General features: G+C 37.8%; 1 protein-coding gene across 2 annotated transcripts; it reads right to left on the bottom strand.

The window, feature by feature from the left end:
* Window positions 1-4,249: 4,249 nt before the first annotated feature.
* LOC139972085 (AP-4 complex subunit mu-1-like) lies at window positions 4,250-24,105 on the bottom strand. Of its 2 annotated transcripts, none has more exons than XM_071979005.1 (13): window positions 23,959-24,105; window positions 21,038-21,129; window positions 20,508-20,617; window positions 19,782-19,878; window positions 18,658-18,777; window positions 18,208-18,279; window positions 17,123-17,194; window positions 16,541-16,607; window positions 15,778-15,938; window positions 14,418-14,509; window positions 13,132-13,230; window positions 5,886-6,003; window positions 4,250-5,650 (listed from the first exon to the last, which is right to left on the bottom strand). In XM_071979005.1, the coding sequence occupies exons 1-13, from the start codon at window positions 24,017-24,019 to the stop codon at window positions 5,453-5,455; spliced, it is 1,359 nt and encodes a 452-aa protein (XP_071835106.1). In that variant the 5' UTR covers window positions 24,020-24,105; the 3' UTR covers window positions 4,250-5,452. The 2 variants fall into 2 exon arrangements, with proteins under 2 accessions (XP_071835106.1, XP_071835107.1); XM_071979006.1 differs by having other exon boundaries at window positions 20,508-20,584.
* Between the last annotated feature and the right edge of the window lie 95 nt (window positions 24,106-24,200).

Genomic DNA, 24,200 nt, shown 5'->3' with positions numbered 1-24,200 from the left:
TATAACTTAAGTTTCTCATTAATGGTAGGCTGTGGTTGGCTTCATCAGCATATCATGTTTTAAGGTACGATATATTTCCTGCTGTACCTGTTGAGTTTTATATCAACATATTGCGACAAATACAATGAAATATGCAACTTAAAAAGAAGTATACCAGCCATGGAGGTTAAATGCCTCGGAAAAATTGTACACATGTAAATCAACAATCAAAAACTGACTTTGATATCATAAAACATATTCGAACAGAGAAAAGACATGTTAGGCTTGATTGCGTTCTGAAGTAATGACCAAAAGATTACAATTGTAATCAAGATTAATAGTGAAATCTTTATTTTTTTGGCATTTTTCAAATTAGAAAAAAGGAGCAAAGACATCAAGAGAGAAGAAAAAGAGAAAGAGAAAAAAAGAAAGAATTTAACAAAACTTAAGACAATTTTTGATTTCTGCATTAATTATTGGTCACCACATCCTGAGAGCAGGAGTAACTGTGAAACTGATGTTTCATGAATGTTTCTGGCAACACCAGCTGAGTTATACTAGAACTCACAGCATCACAGGACAGAATGGCCAGAGAGATCTTGTAATTGTTTGTCAACATTGTTAAATGCTTTCATCCGATCAACTTCATCACGATAGAAATGAAATTTGGTGAAAATATACAGAAAATAGCAGATGTAAAGTTGGACGTGTCTGGCATTTTGAGGCTAGTTAGAGGGTGTTTCCAAATCAACTAAATATGCTATCTCTGTCAATTATCGGTGTATATATCCCAAAATTGAGCAAAGTGGACAGTGTGATGATACGGACGAATAAAATTTATTTGAGGAACTTCGTAAATTTATTCCAGTTTTATTAACTTTTTAAGGTAAAATAGAAAACAAGATCATTGTAGGAAAGTAAAGTTTTTGGAAAACTTTTGCACTAATGTAACCACAGCCCACGTAGGAGTACCAAAGAGTTATATCTGGCACAAACGCTAACCCAGTATCATTCTACAATTCATTACTACAATTGTTACGAACAGTATTGAGATGGGGTTTTCTCCTAGCATTAAAAGTATTATGGTTTTCCTATATGCGCATTGTAAGTACTTTGATTTTCCTATATGTGCATTACAAGTATTGTGGTTTTTCTATATTTGCATTACGTGTATTGTGGTTTCCAATATGTGCATTACGTGTATTGTGGTTTCCTATATGTGCATTACAAGTACTTTGGTTCACCTATTTGCACATTAGTGATATTGTGGTTTACCTATATGTCAGTTACAAGTATTGTGGTTTACCTATATGTCAGTTACAAGTACTTTGGTTTTCCTATATGGGCATAACAAGTATTGTGGTTTTCCTATGTGCACATTACAAGTACTTTGGTTTTCCTATATGTGCATTCCATGTATTGTGGTTTTCCTATATGTGCATTACAAGTACTTTGGTTCACCTATTTGCACATTAGTGATATTGTGGTTTACCTATATGTCAGTTACAAGTATTGTGGTTTACCTATATGTCAGTTACAAGTATTGTGGTTTTCCTATATGTGCATTACATGTATTTTGGTTTTCCTATATGTGCATTACAAGTATTGTGGTTTTCCTATATTTGCATTACGTGTATTGTGGTTTTCCTACTTGTGCATTACAAGTATTGTGCGTTTCCTATATATGCGCATTACAAGTACTTTCGTTTTTCTATATGTGCATTAGAAGTATTTGTGGTTTTCCTATATGGGCATTTAAGTAGGCCTACTTTAGATTTCCTATTTGTGCATTACATGTATTGTGGTTTTCCTATATGTCAATTACAAGTATTGTGGTTTTCCTATATGCACATTACAAGTACTTTGGTTTACCTATATGTGCATTCCATGTTTTGTGATTTTCCTATATGTGTTTACATGTATTGTGGTTTTCCAATATTTGCATATATGGGCTTTATAAGTATTGTGGTTTTCCTATATGTGCATTACAAGTATTATGATTTTCCTTTCATGATCTACAAATGGAATATTTGATTAATGACTACTAGTCCAAACTTTGCATTGTAAGGAGAGTTTTACATAATTATCCATTGATGATTTGTTCATCTTTTCTTATTGCCGACACATTGCAGGTCGTTTTCTGAATGTGAAGGTAATGTATTGATGGTATGTACAGTCAATGGTAATGTAATGTACAGTTAATGTTTGAGTAAACTTCTTTTCTCACTGGCTTTTGGATGAATGGAATGTTTACTTCAGTTGAGAGTACTGTCCATCAATGACAATGAGTTTAAGAATGCTTTAGTATTTTAAAATGCACACGATTTTTATATGTAGTTTAAATTTTCTGAAAACTTGATTCCAAACTGGGCAAGGGGAGGTGGAGCTGCTCCCGAGGTTTCCAGTAGATCAAGGTGTGGCTAGCACAGCATTTTCTACCTGGGTGGAACACAGGTCTCCATGGGTTGTTAATGCATAAACAACAAATTTCCAGACATAGATCATTCATCCCTCACTGGTTAAAGGGGGTGTACAAGTATTTATTCTTGATGAAATGTGGGAGTTGTGTAAAAGGCTGAGAAACACTCAGTAAGTATGCTGTGCCTTGTACTCAACACAATTTCCAATCAATTGAATAAAACATATTTTCAAACTATTGACTTGGTTCCAGTGGCGTCGCCAATGGGGGGCCAGGGGGGGCACGTGCCCCCCTGGAAAACCTAGTGCCCCCCCGGGTGCCCCCCCATCTGAGATTTGGGTTGGTAAAAAAATATATATATATTTTGTTATATTCAACTCCCATCATCTGAGTTGGTATTTCATAAGGACAAAGAAGCACAGTAATTCGTATTTTCTTCCAATGAGCTGCGAAAAAATTAACAAGTTTATCCTTGAACGTCGGGTATCGAAGTCGTAACCCGCGCCATCACAACAGGTGTCGATATTTACATTGAATGTGTCAGTGCTCACGCCATACCAGCGGATATACAAGTCCGCTTCGTGAGCTACATGACTGTGAGAAGGGAGGGTACTGCAATATGTTGCCTTGGTCTGAGGTTGACAGGTTAGGAGCTGACGAAATGTGAGAATGTGAGGGTCCGCAGGCACCATACTTGCCTATATTTGTGGACCCATATACTAACCCTGTTGTGTAAGGGGTGCAGAGGTCCTTTGAGGTCAGATGCTTGTAGGAACAAATGGCGAATGTTCACACCTGCATACTGAGCCATACTCGATGTGTGATCAAACTTTGGATTGCATGGTGAGATCCCTGATAGGAGCCAATAACGATGCTGGAACCTGTTACATCTTAATAGATAATGGGCGAAAACGAGAAGGTCAAGAAAGGAGTCGGGATCATGCACACATTAATTCAACAAATGTAGCTTCTATTGATAGGGTTAGGCATAATATCTACAGCATGTGGTTCATATCCTCTGCAAAATTCTGCGCCTTGTTAAAATCATTACCTCAATAAGAGCAATTTCTGGAGATATCTTCAGATCGAATTTAGCATCAAATGTGGCAGCATTTTGCATCTAGCCCATCCTCCGTATGCGAAAATTTTCCAAAGGGGAGGGGGGGGGCAGTGGCGGCGGAACCGGGGGGCTTGGGGGCTTGCAATCTGAGAAATTGCAGGCTTGAGACCCATATTTTAGGGCTAGGTATTCGCAGCATGAAACACTCGGGAAGTGCCGTTTCCGGCCATCTGGGGGTTTGAAAAACCCAAAATTTTCTTGTACGCTCCGCGCCAACCAATGGTGGCGCTCCGCTTAGATAGTCTCTACACATTAGTCCCCCCAATAATTTTCCTGTTCCGCCGCGCCTGGAGGGGCACCCCCTCCCCTTAGACCCCTCCCCAGGACGTTGATCCGTATCCACCTAAGTGCCCCCCCATCAAATGCTGGTGCCCCCCCTGTGCCCCCCCAGACTGAAAAGTCTGGTGACGCCACTGCTTGGTTCCCAACATCAATTCTCCTGTTTATTGCTTTTGAGCTAGACTTACACAGATCATTTACAAATACATTCCAAGTGGGTTCCCAAAGCCCTCAAAAGCCTTCCTAGTTTACCTAAACTGTCAAATTTTCATTATAGTGTAACTTTTTGTTGAAATCAATGGCTCAAAATGTTGACATTGTGTCATAACACACATGGCATCTATGAATTTTTGCATCGAGATTTAGCAGTTATGTATGAAAACAAAGAGTAATGCGATCTGTAACTTGTAAAACGACAAACCACCCAAATGAGATACAGAGTATACTTGAAATTGAAAAGAAACTTGATTGCACTTTATTCAATTATCATTTAAGTCAAACGAAAATGCCTGTTTACAACAGACATTAAGTCCTTATGGGAGATATGAACAGGGCATATGCATAGTAATGCAAATTTATGAATAGTAATAAGGCTGGGGTAATAAGGTATTCCTACAAATCTGTAACAATATCAAAAGCCTCTCCAGCTTCAATGAGAATATCCAGGCAAAAATGAAAGAAAGCAAACCGACTTCTCACCAAACTTTCTAGATCAGACGTTACTAAACTATGTTGCTATGCATTCTTTAAGTGTAAACAGATTAAAGAGAAAGTTCTATTTAAATTAATCCTCTTGGTTGCAAAAGTTTGGAATCTTCCGTCTGTTAGTGTCATCATGAGATATGATACAGTGATGTCGTACCAGAGCAAGAAATGACAGGTTGGATCTCACATATAACACATAACACATAAGGGTGTCTTGGTGGTACATAAGTATTAATGCCTGATTACATGTGACAGCTCCTAGCAGTTTGTTCAGACATGACTCATGGTCCGATGGTAGATGTTTGCTCAGATATGGTAAACAGTAGAACATAGTTTAAGGAATTCAAAACATTCCTGCCTTTGTTCCTATCCAATGGCCTCTTTCTGCATATTCATTTAATCATCTGTTTCTTTGTTCCTATCTATAGGCCTCCTTTTGCATATTCATCTCATCAAGTGTTTCTTTGTTCCTATCCAATGGCCTCTTTCTGCATATTCATTTAACCAGCTGTTTTTGTTCCTATCTATAGGCCTCCTTTTGCATATTCATCTCATCAAGTGTTTCTTTGTTCCTATCCAATGGCCTCTTTCTGCATATTCATTTAACCAGCTGTTTTTGTTCCTATCTATAGGCCTCCTTTTGCATATTACTCTCATCCAGTGTTTCTTTGTTCCTATCCAATGGCCTCCTCCTGAATATGAATTTAATCATCTGTTTCTTTGTTCCTATCTATAGGCCTCTTTTTGCATATTCATCTCATCAAGTGTTTCTTTGTTCTTATGTAAAGGCTTCCTTCTGCATATTCACCTCATCAGTTTTTCTTCATACATATTGACCTGCCACTTGTTTCTTGGATTTCATGAATGTATCAAATAATATAGTGATGCTACCTGACTTCTCCTCTCATCTACTGGATATGCATGAGTTTATTACCAGAGCCTCGGAAACATCACCTGATTCGGAACGTAAAAGAGTCACTATGAGTAATATATCTAACCCAGCGCTGAGGTGCATGAGGTCGCTGAGGGTCCAAGACTTTTAGATAATGTATTTGAATGTGAGAACATGTCCAATCTTTTATTTCAAATTCCAAATTTACTGGACCAACTTGAAGTTTGGAAGAAGATGTAACAGAGTTGAGCTGGAGCTGGAAGAAAGAAAGGAAAATAACAATTCTATTTACATCATGGGCTTACTATTACAGCAAGATACTAATAGTAAGCCACTCAATCTCAACAAAGGATTTGAATTTGTGTTTCTTTGTTTAAAGAATAAATGGTAAAGAATGATGAAAAATGAAGAGTATTGAGAAAACCATGAAGGGAGAAACAACCAGCAAGGAATGGAAACTTCTAAAACAGATTACTAGGACTCTTGCTTACCCTTAATTTGACCACTGACTCAGTTTTGCCAAGTAACTTTTTGATGATCCAAACCGCCCTCTTGTCTTTGTTGTTAAAGTCAAATGACTGGTCCTTGCTAGGAAGACTCGGCCCAACGCTGGATTGAAAAGTCAAAGACAGAGAGGTGTAATTAAAGCAAGACTTTCTGACTGAATCATGTCATATTTACATTGATTATGGTGACAGTTTTGTCTACTGTTTACTGCTATGATTGCTATATTTTCAGCAAATGTATTGTACAAAACATGACTGGTGAAAAGGACAGAAAAACAAATAGTGAAACAATTTGTCCAGAGGTGCTTCAAATAATGTGAAATGTTTGCCACTTCATAAATAGAATAACACTTTCTTTCTTTTCAGGGTCCTGTCTGCTGCAATGTGTAAGAGCAACCCTAGTCTACAAACACCCAAAATATTATGGTTTGTTCTAGCTACAACAGATATGAGTTTTTTTAATCTTTTTCTGAAGGGAGGGGTGCTAAGCTCAGATTAGCATTGTAAGGCATATTAAGTTACTAAGTGGTCCAACATTCATATACTACCACACACATTAAGCACATCACCAGACCATGTTAAGTTACTAAGTGGTCTAACATTCATATACTACCACACACATTAAGCACATCACCAGACCATGTTAAGTTACTAAGTGGTCCAACATTCATTTACTACTACACACATTAAGCACATCACCAGACCATGTTAAGTTACTAAGTGGTCTAACATTCATATACTACCACACACATTAAGCACATCACCAGGCCATGTTAAGTTACTAAGTGGTCTAACATTCATTTACTACTACACACATTAAGCACATCACCAGACCATGTTAAGTTACTAAGTGGTCTAACATTTATATACTACCACACACATTAAGCACATCACCAGACCATGTTAAGTTACTAAGTGGTCCAACATTCATTTACTACTACACACATTAAGCACATCACCAGACCATGTTAAGTTACTAAGTGGTCCAACATTCATTTACTACCACACACATTAAGCACATCACCAGACCATGTTAAGTTACTAAGTGGTCCAACATTCATATACTACCACACACTTGAAGCACATCACCAGACCATGTTAAGTTACTAAGTGGTCCAACATTCATGTACTACCACACACATCAATCACATCACCAGACCATGTTAAGTTACTAAGTGGTCCAACATTCATGTACTACCACACACATCAATCACATCACCAGACCATGTTAAGTTACTAAGTGGTCTGACATTCATATACTACCACACATATTAAGCACATCACCAGACCATGTTAAGTTACTAAGTGGTCCAACATTCATATACTACCACACACATTAAGCACATCACCAGACCATGTTAAGTTACTAAGTGGTCCAACATTCATATACTACCACACACATTAAGCACATCACCAGACCATGTTAAGTTACTAAGTGGTCCGACATTCATATACTACCACACACATTAAGCACATCACCAGACCATGTTAAGTTACTAAGTGGTCCAACATTCATATACTACCACACACATTAAGCACATCACCAGACCATGTTAAGTTACTAAGTGGTCCAACATTCATATACTACCACACACATTAAGCACATCACCAGACCATGTTAAGTTACTAAGTGGTCTAACATTCATATACTACCACACACATTAAGCACATCACCAGACCATGTTAAGTTACTAAGTGGTCCAACATTCATATACTACCACACACATTAAGCACATCACCAGACCATGTTAAGTTACTAAGTGGTCCAACATTCATATACTACCACACACATTAAGCACATCACCAGACCATGTTAAGTTACTAAGTGGTCCGACATTCATATACTACCACACACATTAAGCACATCACCAGACCATGTTAAGTTACTAAGTGGTCCGACATTCATATACTACCACACACATTAAGCACATCACCAGACCATGTTAAGTTACTAAGTGGTCCGACATTCATATACTACCACACACATTAAGCACATCACCAGACCATGTTAAGTTACTAAGTGGTCTAACATTCATGTACTACCACACACATTAAGCACATCACCAGACCATGTTAAGTTACTAAGTGGTCCAACATTCATATACTACCACACACATTAAGCACATCACCAGACCATGTTAATTGTTACTAAGTGGTCCAACATTCATGTACTACCACACACATTAAGCACATCACCAGACCATGTTAAGTTACTAAGTGGTCCAACATTCATTTACTACTACACACATTATGCACATCACCAGACCATGTTAAGTTACTAAGTGGTCCAACATTCATTTACTACCACACACATTAAGCACATCACCAGACCATGTTAAGTTACTAAGTGGTCTAACATTCATATACTACCACACACATTAAGCACATCACCAGACCATGTTAAGTTACTAAGTGGTCCAACATTCATTTACTACTACACACATTAAGCACATCACCAGACCATGTTAAGTTACTAAGTGGTCTAACATTCATATACTACCACACACATTAAGCACATCACCAGACCATGTTAAGTTACTAAGTGGTCCAACATTCATTTACTACTACACACATTAAGCACATCACCAGACCATGTTAAGTTACTAAGTGGTCTAACATTCATATACTACCACACACATTAAGCACATCACCAGACCATGTTAATTTACTAAGTGGTCCAACATTCATATACTACTACACACATTAAGCACATCACCAGACCATGTTAAGTTACTAAGTGGTCTAACATTTACTACTACACACATTAAGCACATCACCAGACCATGTTAAGTTTCTAAGTGGTCCAACATTCATATACTACCACACACATTAAGCACATCACCAGACCATGTTAAGTTACTAAGTGGTCCAACATTCATATACTACCACACACATTAAGCACATCACCAGACCATGTTAAGTTACTAAGTGGTCCAACATTCATATACTACCACACACATTAAGCACATCACCAGACCATGTTAGTTGTTACTAAGTGGTCTAACATTCATATACTACCACACACATTAAGCACATCACCAGACCATGTTAATTGTTACTAAGTGGTCTAACATTCATGTACTACTAAACACATTAAGCACATCACCAGACCATGTTAAGTTACTAAGTGGTCCAACATTCATATACTACCACACACATTAAGCACATCACCAGACCATGTTAAGTTACTAAGTGGTCCGACATTCATATACTACCACACACATTAAGCACATCACCAGACCATGTTAATTGTTACTAAGTGGTCTAACATTCATGTACTACTACACACATTAAGCACATCACCAGACCATGTTAAGTTACTAAGTGGTCCAACATTCATTTACTACTACACACATTAAGCACATCACCAGACCATTTTAAGTTACTAAGTGGTCCAAAATTCATTTACTACTACACACATTAAGCACATCACCAGACCATGTTAAGTTACTAAGTGGTCTAACATTCATATACTACCACACACATTAAGCACATCACCAGACCATGTTAAGTTACTAAGTGGTCCAACATTCATTTACTACTACACACATTAAGCACATCACCAGACCATGTTAAGTTACTAAGTGGTCTAACATTCATATACTACCACACACATTAAGCACATCACCAGGCCATGTTAAGTTACTAAGTGGTCTAACATTCATTTACTACTACACACATTAAGCACATCACCAGACCATGTTAAGTTACTAAGTGGTCTAACATTCATATACTACCACACACATTAAGCACATCACCAGACCATGTTAAGTTACTAAGTGGTCCAACATTCATTTACTACTACACACATTAAGCACATCACCAGACCATGTTAAGTTACTAAGTGGTCTAACATTCATATACTACCACACACATTAAGCACATCACCAGACCATGTTAAGTTACTAAGTGGTCCAACATTCATTTACTACTACACACATTAAGCACATCACCAGACCATGTTAAGTTACTAAGTGGTCCAACATTCATTTACTACTACACACATTAAGCACATCACCAGACCATGTTAATTTACTAAGTGGTCCAACATTCATATACTACCACACACATTAAGCACATCACCAGACCATGTTAATTTACTAAGTGGTCCAACATTCATTTACTACCACACACATTAAGCACATCACCAGACCATGTTAATTTACTAAGTGGTCCAACATTCATTTACTACCACACACATTAAGCACATCACCAGACCATGTTAAGTTACTAAGTGGTCCAACATTCATTTACTACTACACACATTAAGCACATCACCAGACCATGTTAAGTTACTAAGTGGTCCAACATTCATTTACTACTACACACATTAAGCACATCACCAGACCATCAGGGTTTGACTTATGGCCAAAAAATTGCATAGCAACAAATTTCGACAATTGCTATACAATATTTTTGTTGCATAGCAGTTCCCCAATATTGAATAGCAGTTTTGAAATTACCACAAAACGGACCAAATGTTGGCGATCAATGTATTAACTAGAAAATGTTTGTTTATTATTATTATTTATACTAGTGTTGCTACGATAATCGGTTTCAATATCGGTATCGGCCGATATTTGCAATATCGGCAGCATATCGGTATCGGTAAAATTTTGCCCAATTGCCGATAACAGCAAACCGATATTGAACTTTTCTTTTTAACAGCAGAGCTACCTGTACTTATTTATACTTGCAATGATTTGTTAATCTGCCCAAGACGATCCATTTCTTTAGCGTCAGTTAAACTCAGATTCATTTTCGATTAATATCCATGGAAACCTGACTCTCCGTAACATCTAAAAACACGTCTACGGCGCGCGAATATAACCAATGACCTTCGTGAACCTTGGCCTACACACAGCATTAGTGCAGCATATATACACTGTACTAACCATTCATTTCCTAAAAGGCCTCCGTGAAAACCTTGAACATGATGGATACAGTAACTGCACAGTTCAGCAGTGTTGGAAAACCTTGTTCAATTTCCCGCGAACACACTGCCGATTTCCCGCCGGTGTTCGCCTGCCTAGCACGCGTAACGTGCGAGCATAAAGGCATGGTGTCCAGGGGCCCGTCTTAGGGCTATGGTGGGGTCATGGGGTAGAACCCCTCGTGGGGATCCTGGGGGCGAAAGCCCCCGGAAATAGTTGTCATTTTTTGCGATGTCTGGCGATGAAAAATTTCGCAGTTGAGGATGCAAAATACTGACAACTTTTTTATTTAAATTGTCACGAAACTGATGAAAATTTTAAAATGACAAGTTAAAGTAGCTATATTATGTTATAAAATGAAAAGAGATTTAATCTGTCTTTCAATCTTTAAAAAGTGCGACTTACAAAACTTCCGATATTATGAAACAAACAACGTTCAGTAAAGCCCCGTTTCTAGACTGCCTAACAATGAATAGCGTGCACTATGCGTACATTTTTACAACTGCAGTGTTTAACCCTATACCCAACTATTGTACCACGGTACATGTGCTGCGAATTTGCCCAGGTACCTTCCCAACAACTGTGAGCTCATCCCCTGTGTAACACCTGTTTCTTAACATTTTTTGGGCACGTTGCCAGGGAACCTTTTAGTTACGTGAGATCCGTAACCGCCGAGGTGGTTAGGCTATTTGCTTTACACTTAACTATGGTAGGATATTATTTTTTCAGGTTTTTTTTTCGCTATACGGTCAAGTGAATAAGTTGTACATTGAGTATAAACTCAATAAATTATAACTTCTACATTGTGATCGACAGTTCGTAAGTTAAGGTTTGAGTGTTTGCTCCCAAATCTGACTAGGAATTTGAATCGCATAAATCGGCACAATGTGCGATGCTGATTTGGAAACGTCTCGCAAGTTTGTTGTTTTGGATCGCATTTTGCGATGCGATACCGGAAAAATCGAACACTGCAGACCATGTTAAGTTACTAAGTGGTCCAACATTCATATACTACCACACACATTAAGCACATCACCAGACCATGTTAATTTACTAAGTGGTCCAACATTCATTTACTACCACACACATTAAGCACATCACCAGACCATGTTAAGTTACTAAGTGGTCCAACATTCATTTACTACCACACACATTAAGCACATCACCAGACCATGTTAAGTTACTAAGTGGTCCAACATTCATTTACTACTACACACATTAAGCACATCACCAGACCATGTTAAGTTACTAAGTGGTCTAACATTCATATACTACCACACACATTAAGCACATCACCAGACCATGTTAATTTACTAAGTGGTCCAACATTCATTTACTACTACACACATTAAGCACATCACCAGACCATGTTAAGTTACTAAGTGGTCCAACATTCATATACTACCACACACATTAAGCACATCACCAGACCATGTTAATTTACTAAGTGGTCCAACATTCATTTACTACTACACACATTAAGCACATCACCAGACCATGTTAAGTTACTAAGTGGTCCAACATTCATATACTACTACACACATTAAGCACATCACCAGACCATGTTAAGTTACTAAGTGGTCCAACATTCATTTACTACTACACACATTAAGCACATCACCAGACCATGTTAAGTTACTAAGTAGTCCAACATTCATATACTACCACACACATTAAGCACATCACCAGACCATGTTAATTTACTAAGTGGTCCAACATTCATTTACTACTACACACATTAAGCACATCACCAGACCATGTTAAGTTACTAAGTGGTCTAACATTCATATACTACCACACACATTAAGCACATCACCAGACCATGTTAAGTTACTAAGTGGTCCAACATTCATTTACTACTACACACATTAAGCACATCACCAGACCATGTTAAGTTACTAAGTGGTCTAACATTCATATACTACCACACACATTAAGCACATCACCAGACCATGTTAAGTTACTAAGTGGTCCAACATTCATTTACTACCACACACATTAAGCACATCACCAGACCATGTTAATTGTTACTAAGTGGTCCAACATTCATATACTACCACACACATTAAGCACATCACCAGACCATGTTAAGTTACTTAGTGGTCCAACATTCATTGACTACTACACACATGGAAGAATGGTATTAAGAAGGTATTAATATGACTCATGTTTCACATGAGTTAAGTTTACGTAAACTACAGTTTGTTAACTATTGATATCAATAATGTGGTTCTTGAGGAGAAGGATCTAATCTCTCTTTCTTTATGCATAAATTATGACAGGATCAAAGCTGTTACCTTTTGGTATCGGCTGGCATAGGTATATGAACCTTGATGTTGACTGCGCTGTTAGTCTCTGGTAGAAGACAGTAAAGCTTTAGCTGTACGTCTAATTCTCTGGGGAAGAGAAACATGCTAATTAGGATAATAACAGTACTTGATCAATCAACCAATCAGACCATAATACTGGAATCTATGTGACCATTCAGCTAGCTGGAAAGTTCTAAACCAGAACATATGTATAGTATCTGGAATAGCTATATTGGCATATGGAACAGATATCTATATCTAGTGCACTTTATCAAGATATTGTGATGAGTTCAGATTTAATATACAGAATGCTGGGTCCTATCATAATAATAACTGGTAATTTAAATTCAACATGCAAATTGAACCTATGTGCATGAAGCAGACTTCTAGGGCACTAGTATTTTTAGGTTTTTCAGGTCATATATATCTTAATGCAAGTCAGCAACACTGCCTACCTGAGTCTTGCAGAGATAAGTATTTAAGTCTAGTTGAGTCTTTAAAATAAATACTGAGTGAGAGTCCATGTCCATTTGAACCTGGTAAAGTATAGACTGGTATGGTTAACTAAAGACTGCATCTAATTGATGAGTCAAGTCAGCTAAAGACTGTATATTTGAGTCATTAAGCTGAAGACTGTGTCTATATGAGTCAGTCAAGCTAAAAACTGTCTATGTGAGTCAGGTAAGATGAAGACTGTGTCTATGTGAGTCAGGTAAGCTGAAGACTGTGTCTATGTGAGTCAGGTAAGCTGAAGTCGAAGACTCTCTCTATGTGAGTCAGATAAGCTGAAGACTGTGTCTATGTGATTCAAGTAAGCTGAAGTCTATGTTTATACGAGTCAAGTAAGCTGAAGACTGTGTTTATGTGAGTCAGGTAAGCTGAAGACTGTGTCTATGTGAGTCAGGTAAGCTGAAGTCGAAGACTCTCTCTATGTCAGTCAGGTAAGCTGAAGACTGTGTCTATGTGATTCAAGTAAGCTGAAGTCTATGTTTATATGAGTCAAGTAAGCTGAAGACTGTGTTTATGTGAGACAAATAAGCTGAACACTGTGTTTATATGATTCAAGTAAGCTGAAGTCTGTGTCTATGTGAGTCAGGGAGGCTGAAGACTGTCTCTATGTGATTCAAGTAAGTTGAAGACTGTGTCTAGTCCAGCCACATATAATCTCACAAATAAAGATACGTAACATTAAAAGAAGAATTTGATTGTACAGTATTAGATACAAAACTTCATTATTACATAGAAAGCAAAATAACTGAAACTGGTTAACTTACTGCTTATCAGGAAACTCCTCCATTAAAGAAGAAAGTCTGAATGGGAGTCCTCTCGGTAATTCACTGCTGATTTCATACTTCAGTAATGTAAACTAAAGATTTGAAGAAAACAACTGAAAACTTTCTAAAAGTAGCAAATGTTTGAACAATAGAGCATCAAAGATGGCAAATTTAACAGCTCAAAGCATCATTTCCACAAGTTAGATATTAAATATATTGCTATCATATTAATCATATATAACCATCCCCTCACCAATTTTCAAACTTTTGAAGATTATCTTCATTATCTGAATTGGAACTTATTAGTCTAGCTAATAATTTGCATTGCAGACATTGATATGAACATTCAACAAAGTATTTAACATTATCAATTTCAATCCACAAAAAAAGCTGCTTTACAAAAGAAAAGTGAACCAGATGATTACTTCAGATGAATAATTCCAATGAATAATTATATTTCTTTCTTTCAGGTGGAACTCAATTACAGTCAGCTATTCACAGTGGAGTTCTGAAATGCCAGTAATGATATCTGTCAGGCCCTGAGAGAACCTCAGAACTACATCATTTACATTCTTTTACTTTTCTGTTGTCAAGCATTTATGTCCATGTGTGTGTGTCTGAAGAGAGGGAGGTGGTCACTCCTTGAGGGCTTTGAACTTCTCACTACCTATCCTTCTCCTTAAACTCACCCCACCCTCTGGAGAATGGATGGATGGATAATGTCTTAGTCTGGTGTTCCTGAAACTCACCTCACCCTCTGGTGGGTGGATAATATCTTAGTCTGGTGTTACTGAAACTCACCTCACCCTCTGTTTGATGGATGGATAATGTCTTAGTCTGGTGTTACTGAAACTCACCTCACCCTCTGGTGGAAGGATGGATAATGTCTTAGTCTGGTGTTACTGAAACTCACCTCACCCTCTGGTGGAAGGATGGATAATGTCTTAGTCTGGTGTTACTGGAATTCACCTCACCTTCTGGTGGATGGATGGATAATGTCTTAGTCTGGTGTTACTGAAACTCACCTCACCTTCTGGTGGATGGATGGATAATGTCTTAGTCTGGTGTTACTGAAACTCACCTCACCTTCTGGTGGATGGATGGATAATGTCTTAGTCTGGTGTTACTGAAACTCACCTCACCCTCTGGTGGAAGGATGGATAATGTCTTAGTCTGGTGTTACTGAAACTCACCTCACCCTCTGGTGGAAGGATGGATAATGTCTTAGTCTGGTGTTACTGGAACTCACCTCACCCTCTGTTTGATGGATGGATAATGTCTTAGTCTGGTGTACTGAAACTCATCTCACCTTCTGGTGGATGGATGGATAATGTCTTAGTCTGGTGTTACTGAAACTCACCTCACCTTCTGGTGGATGGATGGATAATGTCTTAGTCTGGTGTTCCTGATCTAACTTGACTCCTGGATGGAATTGGGCACGGTCTACTCTAAGCTGAGATCCATAGCCAACCTGTGACAACTTGCCAATAACAATATTGTCACTTAGACCGATTTTCAGTTCTGCAAAACATGAATGGTAAAAAAAAAACAATATGTCAAAGGGAACCTCAATTTAAAAGCGGTGATAAGCTGGAAACAATGGGTATGTCAGTTTCAATGTGAGTATTCATTTAATGGAAACTGGAGTAAGTACCATTAGTTCACAAAACCAACTGCACATATCAATGCACAGCCAGAGACCAGTTTATGATTCAACTTAATTCAACAGAGTCAAGTTCCTGTACATGTCTAGGACTGGGCAAAGGAAATGATCAATACTCATCCAACATTTATTTTACTATGTCACCATGGTGATCAAAACCTCCAAAATAAAGTAGTAAGGCACCCCATCCCTGCCATTTTTAATTTAAAAAAAAGGTCTTTGAGGGATATTTACATTCTTGAAAAGGAATGAAACTTATTCTAACAGCTAAACAATATTACCAAACTCATGAACATTGATACCATGTTAGTCAGTGGGTCAAAAGATGATTAAACACAGCAGAAAGCTAGATTGGTCCAGTCTTTGACTGGTGCGATCTTGCATTACAATGTTGGAGTCTCTGATGCTCTTATAGTAAGAAGGATGTTTAGATGACAATGGATGAATGCTACAGGATTACCTGGATCTCCGGACAGGAATGACCTCACTTGAACTGATCCGTTCACTTCACTAGTGATGATCGATCCCTGGTGGAAACAAGACAACAATTGGATGAACTGTTTCAATACTGCTTAAGTATAATACACATATACATAAATAACAGAGCCGACTTATATCAACAAACCTTATAGAGGCATTATGCTTCATGACTATGAATTAATGATTCACAACTTCTCTTACAATTACAGTTTTGTTTGCAATATTGTCATTTACTGGAAGAAGGAAACTTAAGATTTTGCTATAATTCCTGATTCTGACTTATTCAGAAACAAAACAAGAATGAATTCGCTAGTTATGATTGATCCCTGGTGAAGATAGGACAACAATGAAAGAAACTGTTTAATACTGCTACATCATCATAATAATAAACATAAAGATATATATTACCAAAAAAAATCACTGATATTATCCCATTTTATGCAAAATATACTTATAGAGGCTTTATTCTTCAGGATCTAAAATAATGATACACAATTTTCACCTCCCTCCTTCCACCCACCTCTCCTTCCTCTCCCCATCGATTGAAGTAAATGCTACTTACATTGGAAGTTATAACTGCACTCAATTTTTCTATCACATCCAAAAATATTTCCTTCCGTTCTCCTGATATTGTCTGTAAACAGACGAAAATCACAGTAGAAATAGAGTGAATATTATAATTAAATGAACACAACTCACCATCAATAAAAACTGTGAATAATTATTAAAAGGAGAAGTGATTGATCCACACACACAAGACAAAGAACTTTGACTAGAAGTGTGTCAAAGCTCGCTGAAAAATGAAAGGCATACAAACTAGAAAGTAACTTGATATCAAACTCTTGTGGTGCCACACCATGTGGCATTGACAACAGCCCCTTCTGTTTTATTCAGTTATATTTATACCTGATGGCTCTGGGTCTGACTCAGGGGTTTATCTGTTGCTACCACACCATGTGGCATTGACAACAGCCCCTTCTGTTTTATTCAGTTATATTTATACCTGATGGCTCTGGGTCTGACTCAGGGGTTTATCTGTTGCTACCACACCATGTGGCATTGACAACAGCCCCTTCTGTTTTATTCAGTTATATTTATACCTGATGGCTCTGGGTCTGACTCAGGGGTTTACCTAGTGTTACCACACCATTTGGCATTGGCAACAGCCCCTTCTGTATTATTCAGTTCTATTTATACCTGATGGCTCTGGGTCTGACTCTGGGGTTTATCTGATGCTACCACACCATGTGGCATTGACAACAGTCCCTTCTGTATTATTCAGTTATATTTATACCTGATGGCTCTGGGTCTGACTAAGGGGTTTACCTGCTGCTGCCATACCATGTGGCATTGACAACATCCCCTTCTGTATTATTCAGTTATATTTATACCTGGTGGCTCTGGGTCTGACTAAGGGGTTTACCTGCTGCTGCCACACCATTTGGCATTAGCAACAGCCCCTTCTGTATTATTCAGTTATATTTATACCTGATGGGTCTGGGTCTGACTAAGGCAACAGCCCCTTCTGTATTATTCAGTTATATTTATACCTGATGGGTCTGGGTCTGACTAAGGGGTTTACCTGCTGCTGCCACACCATTTGGCATTGGCAACAGCCCCTTCTGTATTATTCAATTATATTAATACCTGATGATTCGGGGTCTGACTCAGGGGTTTATCTGCTGCTGTGCTAGGTGCTGACTGAAAGTCTGCTCCGAACTGCAAGAGAAGAAGAACAAAAATTGATAATTGACAAGCACTGGACAATGCTTCCAAACAATCTTCATCTTCAAGTCAAAATACACTGAAAGTAGACCTTCAAAGTTCACATGACAATCTTTGAGATTCTGAAATAATTTTATGATAGTAACTTGTGTTCCCCTAACTCCCCTGACAAGTGGTTTAAGGAACTAAACATTCATAACATATGGGATTTTTATTCTTTGATGAGCCCAAATTTGCAACTTTTACTACACTTTAAGCTAAGCCTGAAGTATGTATCCTTGTCACAGAGGTATCTCTACTACAAAGTTTCAAAACCTTATTCCAAAGCTATGTTCTGTAATTAGCATCAACCATTAAACGTTAAATACTCACTAATCCCGGTCCGAAACCAAACACTGTTTGTTGCTGACGTGCATGTTTAACTGGAAGAGCCTTCTGCTGAATGTAAGGCTTCAAGGTTTGGGTTGACGTTGTCCTAACAAAACCAAAATCCTGAGGCAGGAAATACAAGGATATCATAACAATATAATCATGTCTATGGCACTTCATGTAGCACCAGCAGAACAATGATCTATTCAAGCACTAACCAAAGGAAAAGCATGTACAACTCAAAATGTAAACCAAAGGCATGCATAAAGGTATTTCTTCAGTTTATATTTAAAGCTATAGCAAAAGAACTCAAATTTCTAACAGACAATGGGAGTTGGTTCCAAAGAATTGGGTAACGATTGGATCAAAGAGCATATATTCATCAATATTTAAAGCTGGCAAAAGAACTCAAATTTCTAACAGACAATGGGAGTTGGTTCCAAAGAATTGGGTCAACGATTGGATCAACGAGCAAATTCATCAAAGAAATTTTGTGATGAGAAATCAATTTAATAAATTGGCCTTGGGACAATACTGCAATCCAGCAACTGTGGTGGCCAACCTTGAGCTGAAGCAAATCTCTATGACACATTCCTTAGAGTTTTAAGAAATCAAAGACCAGAGACATACAGAGATGGCAAGCACAGAGCTGGGAGAGTAAATCCTAACCAAATCATAACAGCAATCAGTAGTCATAGACCTCAAGCCAATCATGCTGGCCAACACTGGGCTGGTACTAGCTCTATGAGCCACTTGTTGGTACTAGTCAGAAACCATAGACCCACGACAAGCCATACAGGCCAACCCTGGGCTGGTACTAGCTCCTATGAGCCACTTGTTGGTACTAGTCAGAAACCATAGACCCACGACAAGCCATACAGGCCAACACTGGGCTGGTACTAGCTCTATGAGCAACTTGTTGGTGTTAGTCAGAAACCAAAGACCCACGACAAGCCATACAGGCCAACACTGGGCTGGTATGAGCTACTGTGAGTTGACAATAGACCGTCCATACTGTGAAATCAAGCAACATACATCCTTCACATTATACCCAAATTTAATCTCAGTACTTACTTCTTACCTTAAACTGGACAATACCAGAATAGGTTAGAAGGGTGCACACTTACAGCAACTTCATCCAATAATTCAAAGATTAAGGTACGATTTAAAGCAATGGCCTCTTCTGTAAGGCTTCCACAGAAATCTTTGATCAGCTCTTTAATCCTGAAATGAAAGGAGATCTAAAACAGATCAAAACACAGAAATGAATTTAAAGAAACAATTCAGCTTCAGGAATCACCCAGTGAAGCATGAACAAACACTGAAAATATTGTATGGAATGACTTTGCTATGTAAAAATTATACAAACAAGCATGCTGGGCAATGTTTGCTGCTTCCTGTAGCAATATATTAAACAGAATGTACAAATGCATCAAGTGTACTTCCAAGTCATATACAGAACATACATGTTCCTTACACTCATATAATAATAAGTTACAACAACTTTAAGGAAGACATTCAAAAAGTTGTTCCTTTTCGAAATATTCCTTTTTCAAGGTTTTCACTATTCCACTTCTGTTGACCTTCAAATGAACTCTATCATCCAAAATATATTATGATTACACATATTAAGTGTTACCATGGAGCTATAATAGCTCCATGGTGTTACTCTCTTTGCTATAGTTCATGAGACAGGGTTAGAATGATATTACTGTACATGTATATTAGCACAGTATTAAACAGGCTTGTCATCACTCATTCAATGGCTACCGATGACATCAAAGCTGAGAGAAAAGGCCACTTGAACAAGTTCCTACACAATAATACAACATAACACAACTGCTGTCACAAACCTGATTAACAATTCCAAAGCCAAAAATGGTTGCACCTGGTCATCCTTTGTTGTTCCAACCAAGTAAAATGTTGATACCTTAATGTGGAACAGGAAACATCCTCTCAGCTCCTAGAATCAAGAACAAAGTTAAATTCAGTCATACCTAGTAACACATATTGACTCTGTTGTAATTTGGCTATTCTTGAGGTGAATAAATGCATTGAGACTGGTTTTCAATGAACAAAGGCTATCTTTGATTACTGTAAAACTGCTGAACATGACAAGTTTCAAAACATCCTTTGTCTACAACAGAAGCCACCCATCAAGTTCACTGGTATTATTTATTTAGATCCTTATACTTTATACCTGCCTCCACGCCATTAATACATTCAACTTTCTCATCACCTAAGAGTAACTAAGCAACTCATCACAGTTACCAATATTGGCCTTGATCTGTAGCTTCAGTTTTAGACAAGCACATATTATAAATTACAAATTTGCAATGTCACTCTTGAAATTGAATTTCACTAGGTTCTAAAGTTGACCTACCTTGATTGGAAGTAGTGGTGAATTTCTAGCCTCTTTAAGCCAATCAGTGAACTTGTTGCAAGCATCATTGTTATCATCTGTTGCATCTGTATCTGTAGTTTGATTGTTAAGCTCATTACAACAAAGGTTTTGGCTGTTACTCTTACCTAAACAAGGCCAAATAAACCTATTTTATAAGTGTTACTTTCTATTTCTGACCATAAAGGAGACACAAACCCAGCAATCATTACTCAATGATGTCATAGAGAAGACTGTCATGAAAAACTTCCACAAACAACTATGAAAAATCTGACTGCATTTGAGAGATATCACAGGTTTAATGTTCCTTTAACGCACCAGTATAACTAAGTGGTTTGTTTCAACACACACTACAAAGACACCTTGTTTCACGTAAAGCTTATGTGGTTAACTTGTTTAACCATGCATGAAAGGGAGAAATTAATAGCCACAAGAACATTGAATGTTTTTGTGAATTGTTTTATATTTTTGCTCACCAGTCAGCAGCTTTTGCAGTTTGTATCTCAAAAATATGACTTATAGTTGATCTGTATGCTGTTTCCTCTGGAAGAAGTTTTGATCAAAATTCCAGGAAATGTTAAAGGTATAATTTATTTTGCTTCATAATAATGATACTATTCTTCCTGATTAACTAACATTTTAGTTATTAAGTTAATTTGTTTGAATACTTTCAGTTATTTCGGTCTTGCGTTACCTATCCAGCTACTGTACACTAGTTACTGTACAAATATGTAAGAGGCAGTCACGAGACCTGAAGCCTTTGTCAACTTTTCTCGACATCAATTCCAATTGCTGATTGCAGAGTTTTATAATTTAATGGACACTGGAATGAGGTGTGCTTGCAAGAGATGATCAGACCAGGATTCAAGTTAATCATCAATTAATTTAGAAATGAAAGTAACGTTATTTCTTTGCTTGGGAGGAGGTTGCCGAATGTGTGATAGTTTCGCTGTTTTTGTTCACTGGCAATGCAGCTGAGAAACCTTACAATTTTTTCAATATATACAGTATACTTTTCACATGAAAACATATCTTATATGTTTTATTTGTGTGTATGATGCTTATAAAGAGCAAACATTACATTTACAAATCTGTCTCTTTGTCATTACTTTTGTTCCTGGCATTCTTTGTTATTTTGTGACTGCCGGTTATCTCTGTGCAATTGCTATAGGCTTGATACCCCTATTAACTACTCCATTCACTTTCAAACTAAATTCATCACTTTCCAAAGCCGCTGGAGCATAGAAAGAAGTTTTCAACTGACATCCGACGATGACATGATAGCTGTTTGTTGGGCTAACACTTCACATGTAGATTTACCCTGCACACTGACTGCTTAGAGTTTGGGTTAGAAGATTTGTTAGCATCCAGCCTTTCTGACGCTCTTGTTGTTGAATCTTCCTGTTTCACCCAGGGATCCAAACAAAGCCTCCCGAGTTTTACCTAGTCCTAAATTTTTTCATCCAGTTAATATTTAAGTATCACAAAGATTGATGATGACTGGAGACATGCCAAAACAGTTACCTCAGTAGGTCCAATAAGAACTATTTTCTGAAGATTATCTTTTCAGGCGGATGTACACTACTCTATGTTATGGTTCTTTAAAAGAGGCAGACAGGGTGATGAGTCATACTACGTATGAGCAATTAGTCTTGTGATAACTTCCATGATGGTTCAGACTTGTAGGTGTATGTGTGACGATGTGTTCCTAACAGTAATTTCATTCTTTCCACGCCCCCACCTGTCTCTGTTGCACTTCTTGGTGTATGCTTCATTAGTCAAGAATGTGATTAACCACAGTAAAAATAGGGTAAATAAACAATCAAAGAGGTTGTACAGAAATCTGCTTAGTTACATAATAAACAAAAAATTCAAAGCTTAAAAAAATGGAGCTTTCAGACTCGTCACTTCTTGATTTTTAACTGAAGATGAGGAACAACTGGTTCCAATTATAGGATTTACTTGCATTTCCTTCTTCATGCATGTCGCTGCTATTTTAACTTGCATTTTTCACATGTTTGTCCCAATCGACTTCCCATTACGCATATTTTACCCACGCAAAAGTGTAGAAATCTTCCTCATCGGTTCTGCTCAATTGATAGGCTTGCACTGGTGTTGTATACATGTGACTCCCAAATGCAATGTGGGGTACTGTGGCACTATTAAGTTACCATTGAGATATTCCCATGATTATACTGCTCCCCTGGGAGATGGTAACACAGTTTTTCACACTCCACACTTGAATCGACTACTGTTAACCTTCCAATACAATGAAAGTTCAGGAGCCACTTCCCCATGCATGCAGCTGACAGTGTGCACTCCGTCCCCTATTATGCTAACATCATTTTTACAATATTACTTCACAAAGTTGGCATAGCCCTATTGTGCACCTCCTTGAATTGTTGGTGCCCCTCCAACTCAGAATTACTGGTTACTGAGTCTCATCTCATAAAATAGCAGTAACCCAATTGGGAAGTAATTTCACTAACACTGTGACACAAGTAGGGCTAGTGATACAGTTCTTACTTACTATACCACAAGACTTCAATGACAGTATTTGCAGTGTAAATACAGTGTTTCTAGTTTGCCAGAAACTTCTGACAGCAGGGAAAGGCAGGATAATAATTCTGGCCCCTACAGAAAGTGTAGATGTAGGCTACTGGGGGGTGGAGGAATTATATTATTGTTTAAAAACGAATTAAGAGGCTGTGAGATTTTCAGCAACGAACATCAATCAAGACCAAAGAACACATGGAAAATTTCTCAACTACAACGCTACTCAACATGATACTGTGATTGCGTTTTCTTCATAAGCCGAATTAGCCTAGCAAAGGCCAAGGTGTAGGCCTTATCTTGGCTATATCATATGAACAAAAACCGTTGTAAAAATTGTAGAAGGATACAAGACTTGGAAATGAGAGTGTCCCCTCGCTGTGAAATAATGTAGACAAAATCAAACATCATACAAGCGTTCCATATGTCTACATTGATGAAACTAGTAGTAGTACTCAGGAATCAGGTAAAATTACATGTTCCACCACAATCAATCGTAAGTCTACAGGCAACAGTGTGTTAACCCATAGACAGTGTAATAATTGAACTAGGTATCTATTGCGTAACCTCACAGAAATCTGTACAATACTGT

The sequence above is a fragment of the Apostichopus japonicus genome, chromosome 8 (genome assembly GCF_037975245.1).
Source record: "Apostichopus japonicus isolate 1M-3 chromosome 8, ASM3797524v1, whole genome shotgun sequence".
Classification (NCBI taxonomy): domain Eukaryota; kingdom Metazoa; phylum Echinodermata; class Holothuroidea; order Aspidochirotida; family Stichopodidae; genus Apostichopus; species Apostichopus japonicus.
Note: the sequence above shows the minus strand (reverse complement) of the source record. Positions and strands in the feature narration are given on the sequence as shown.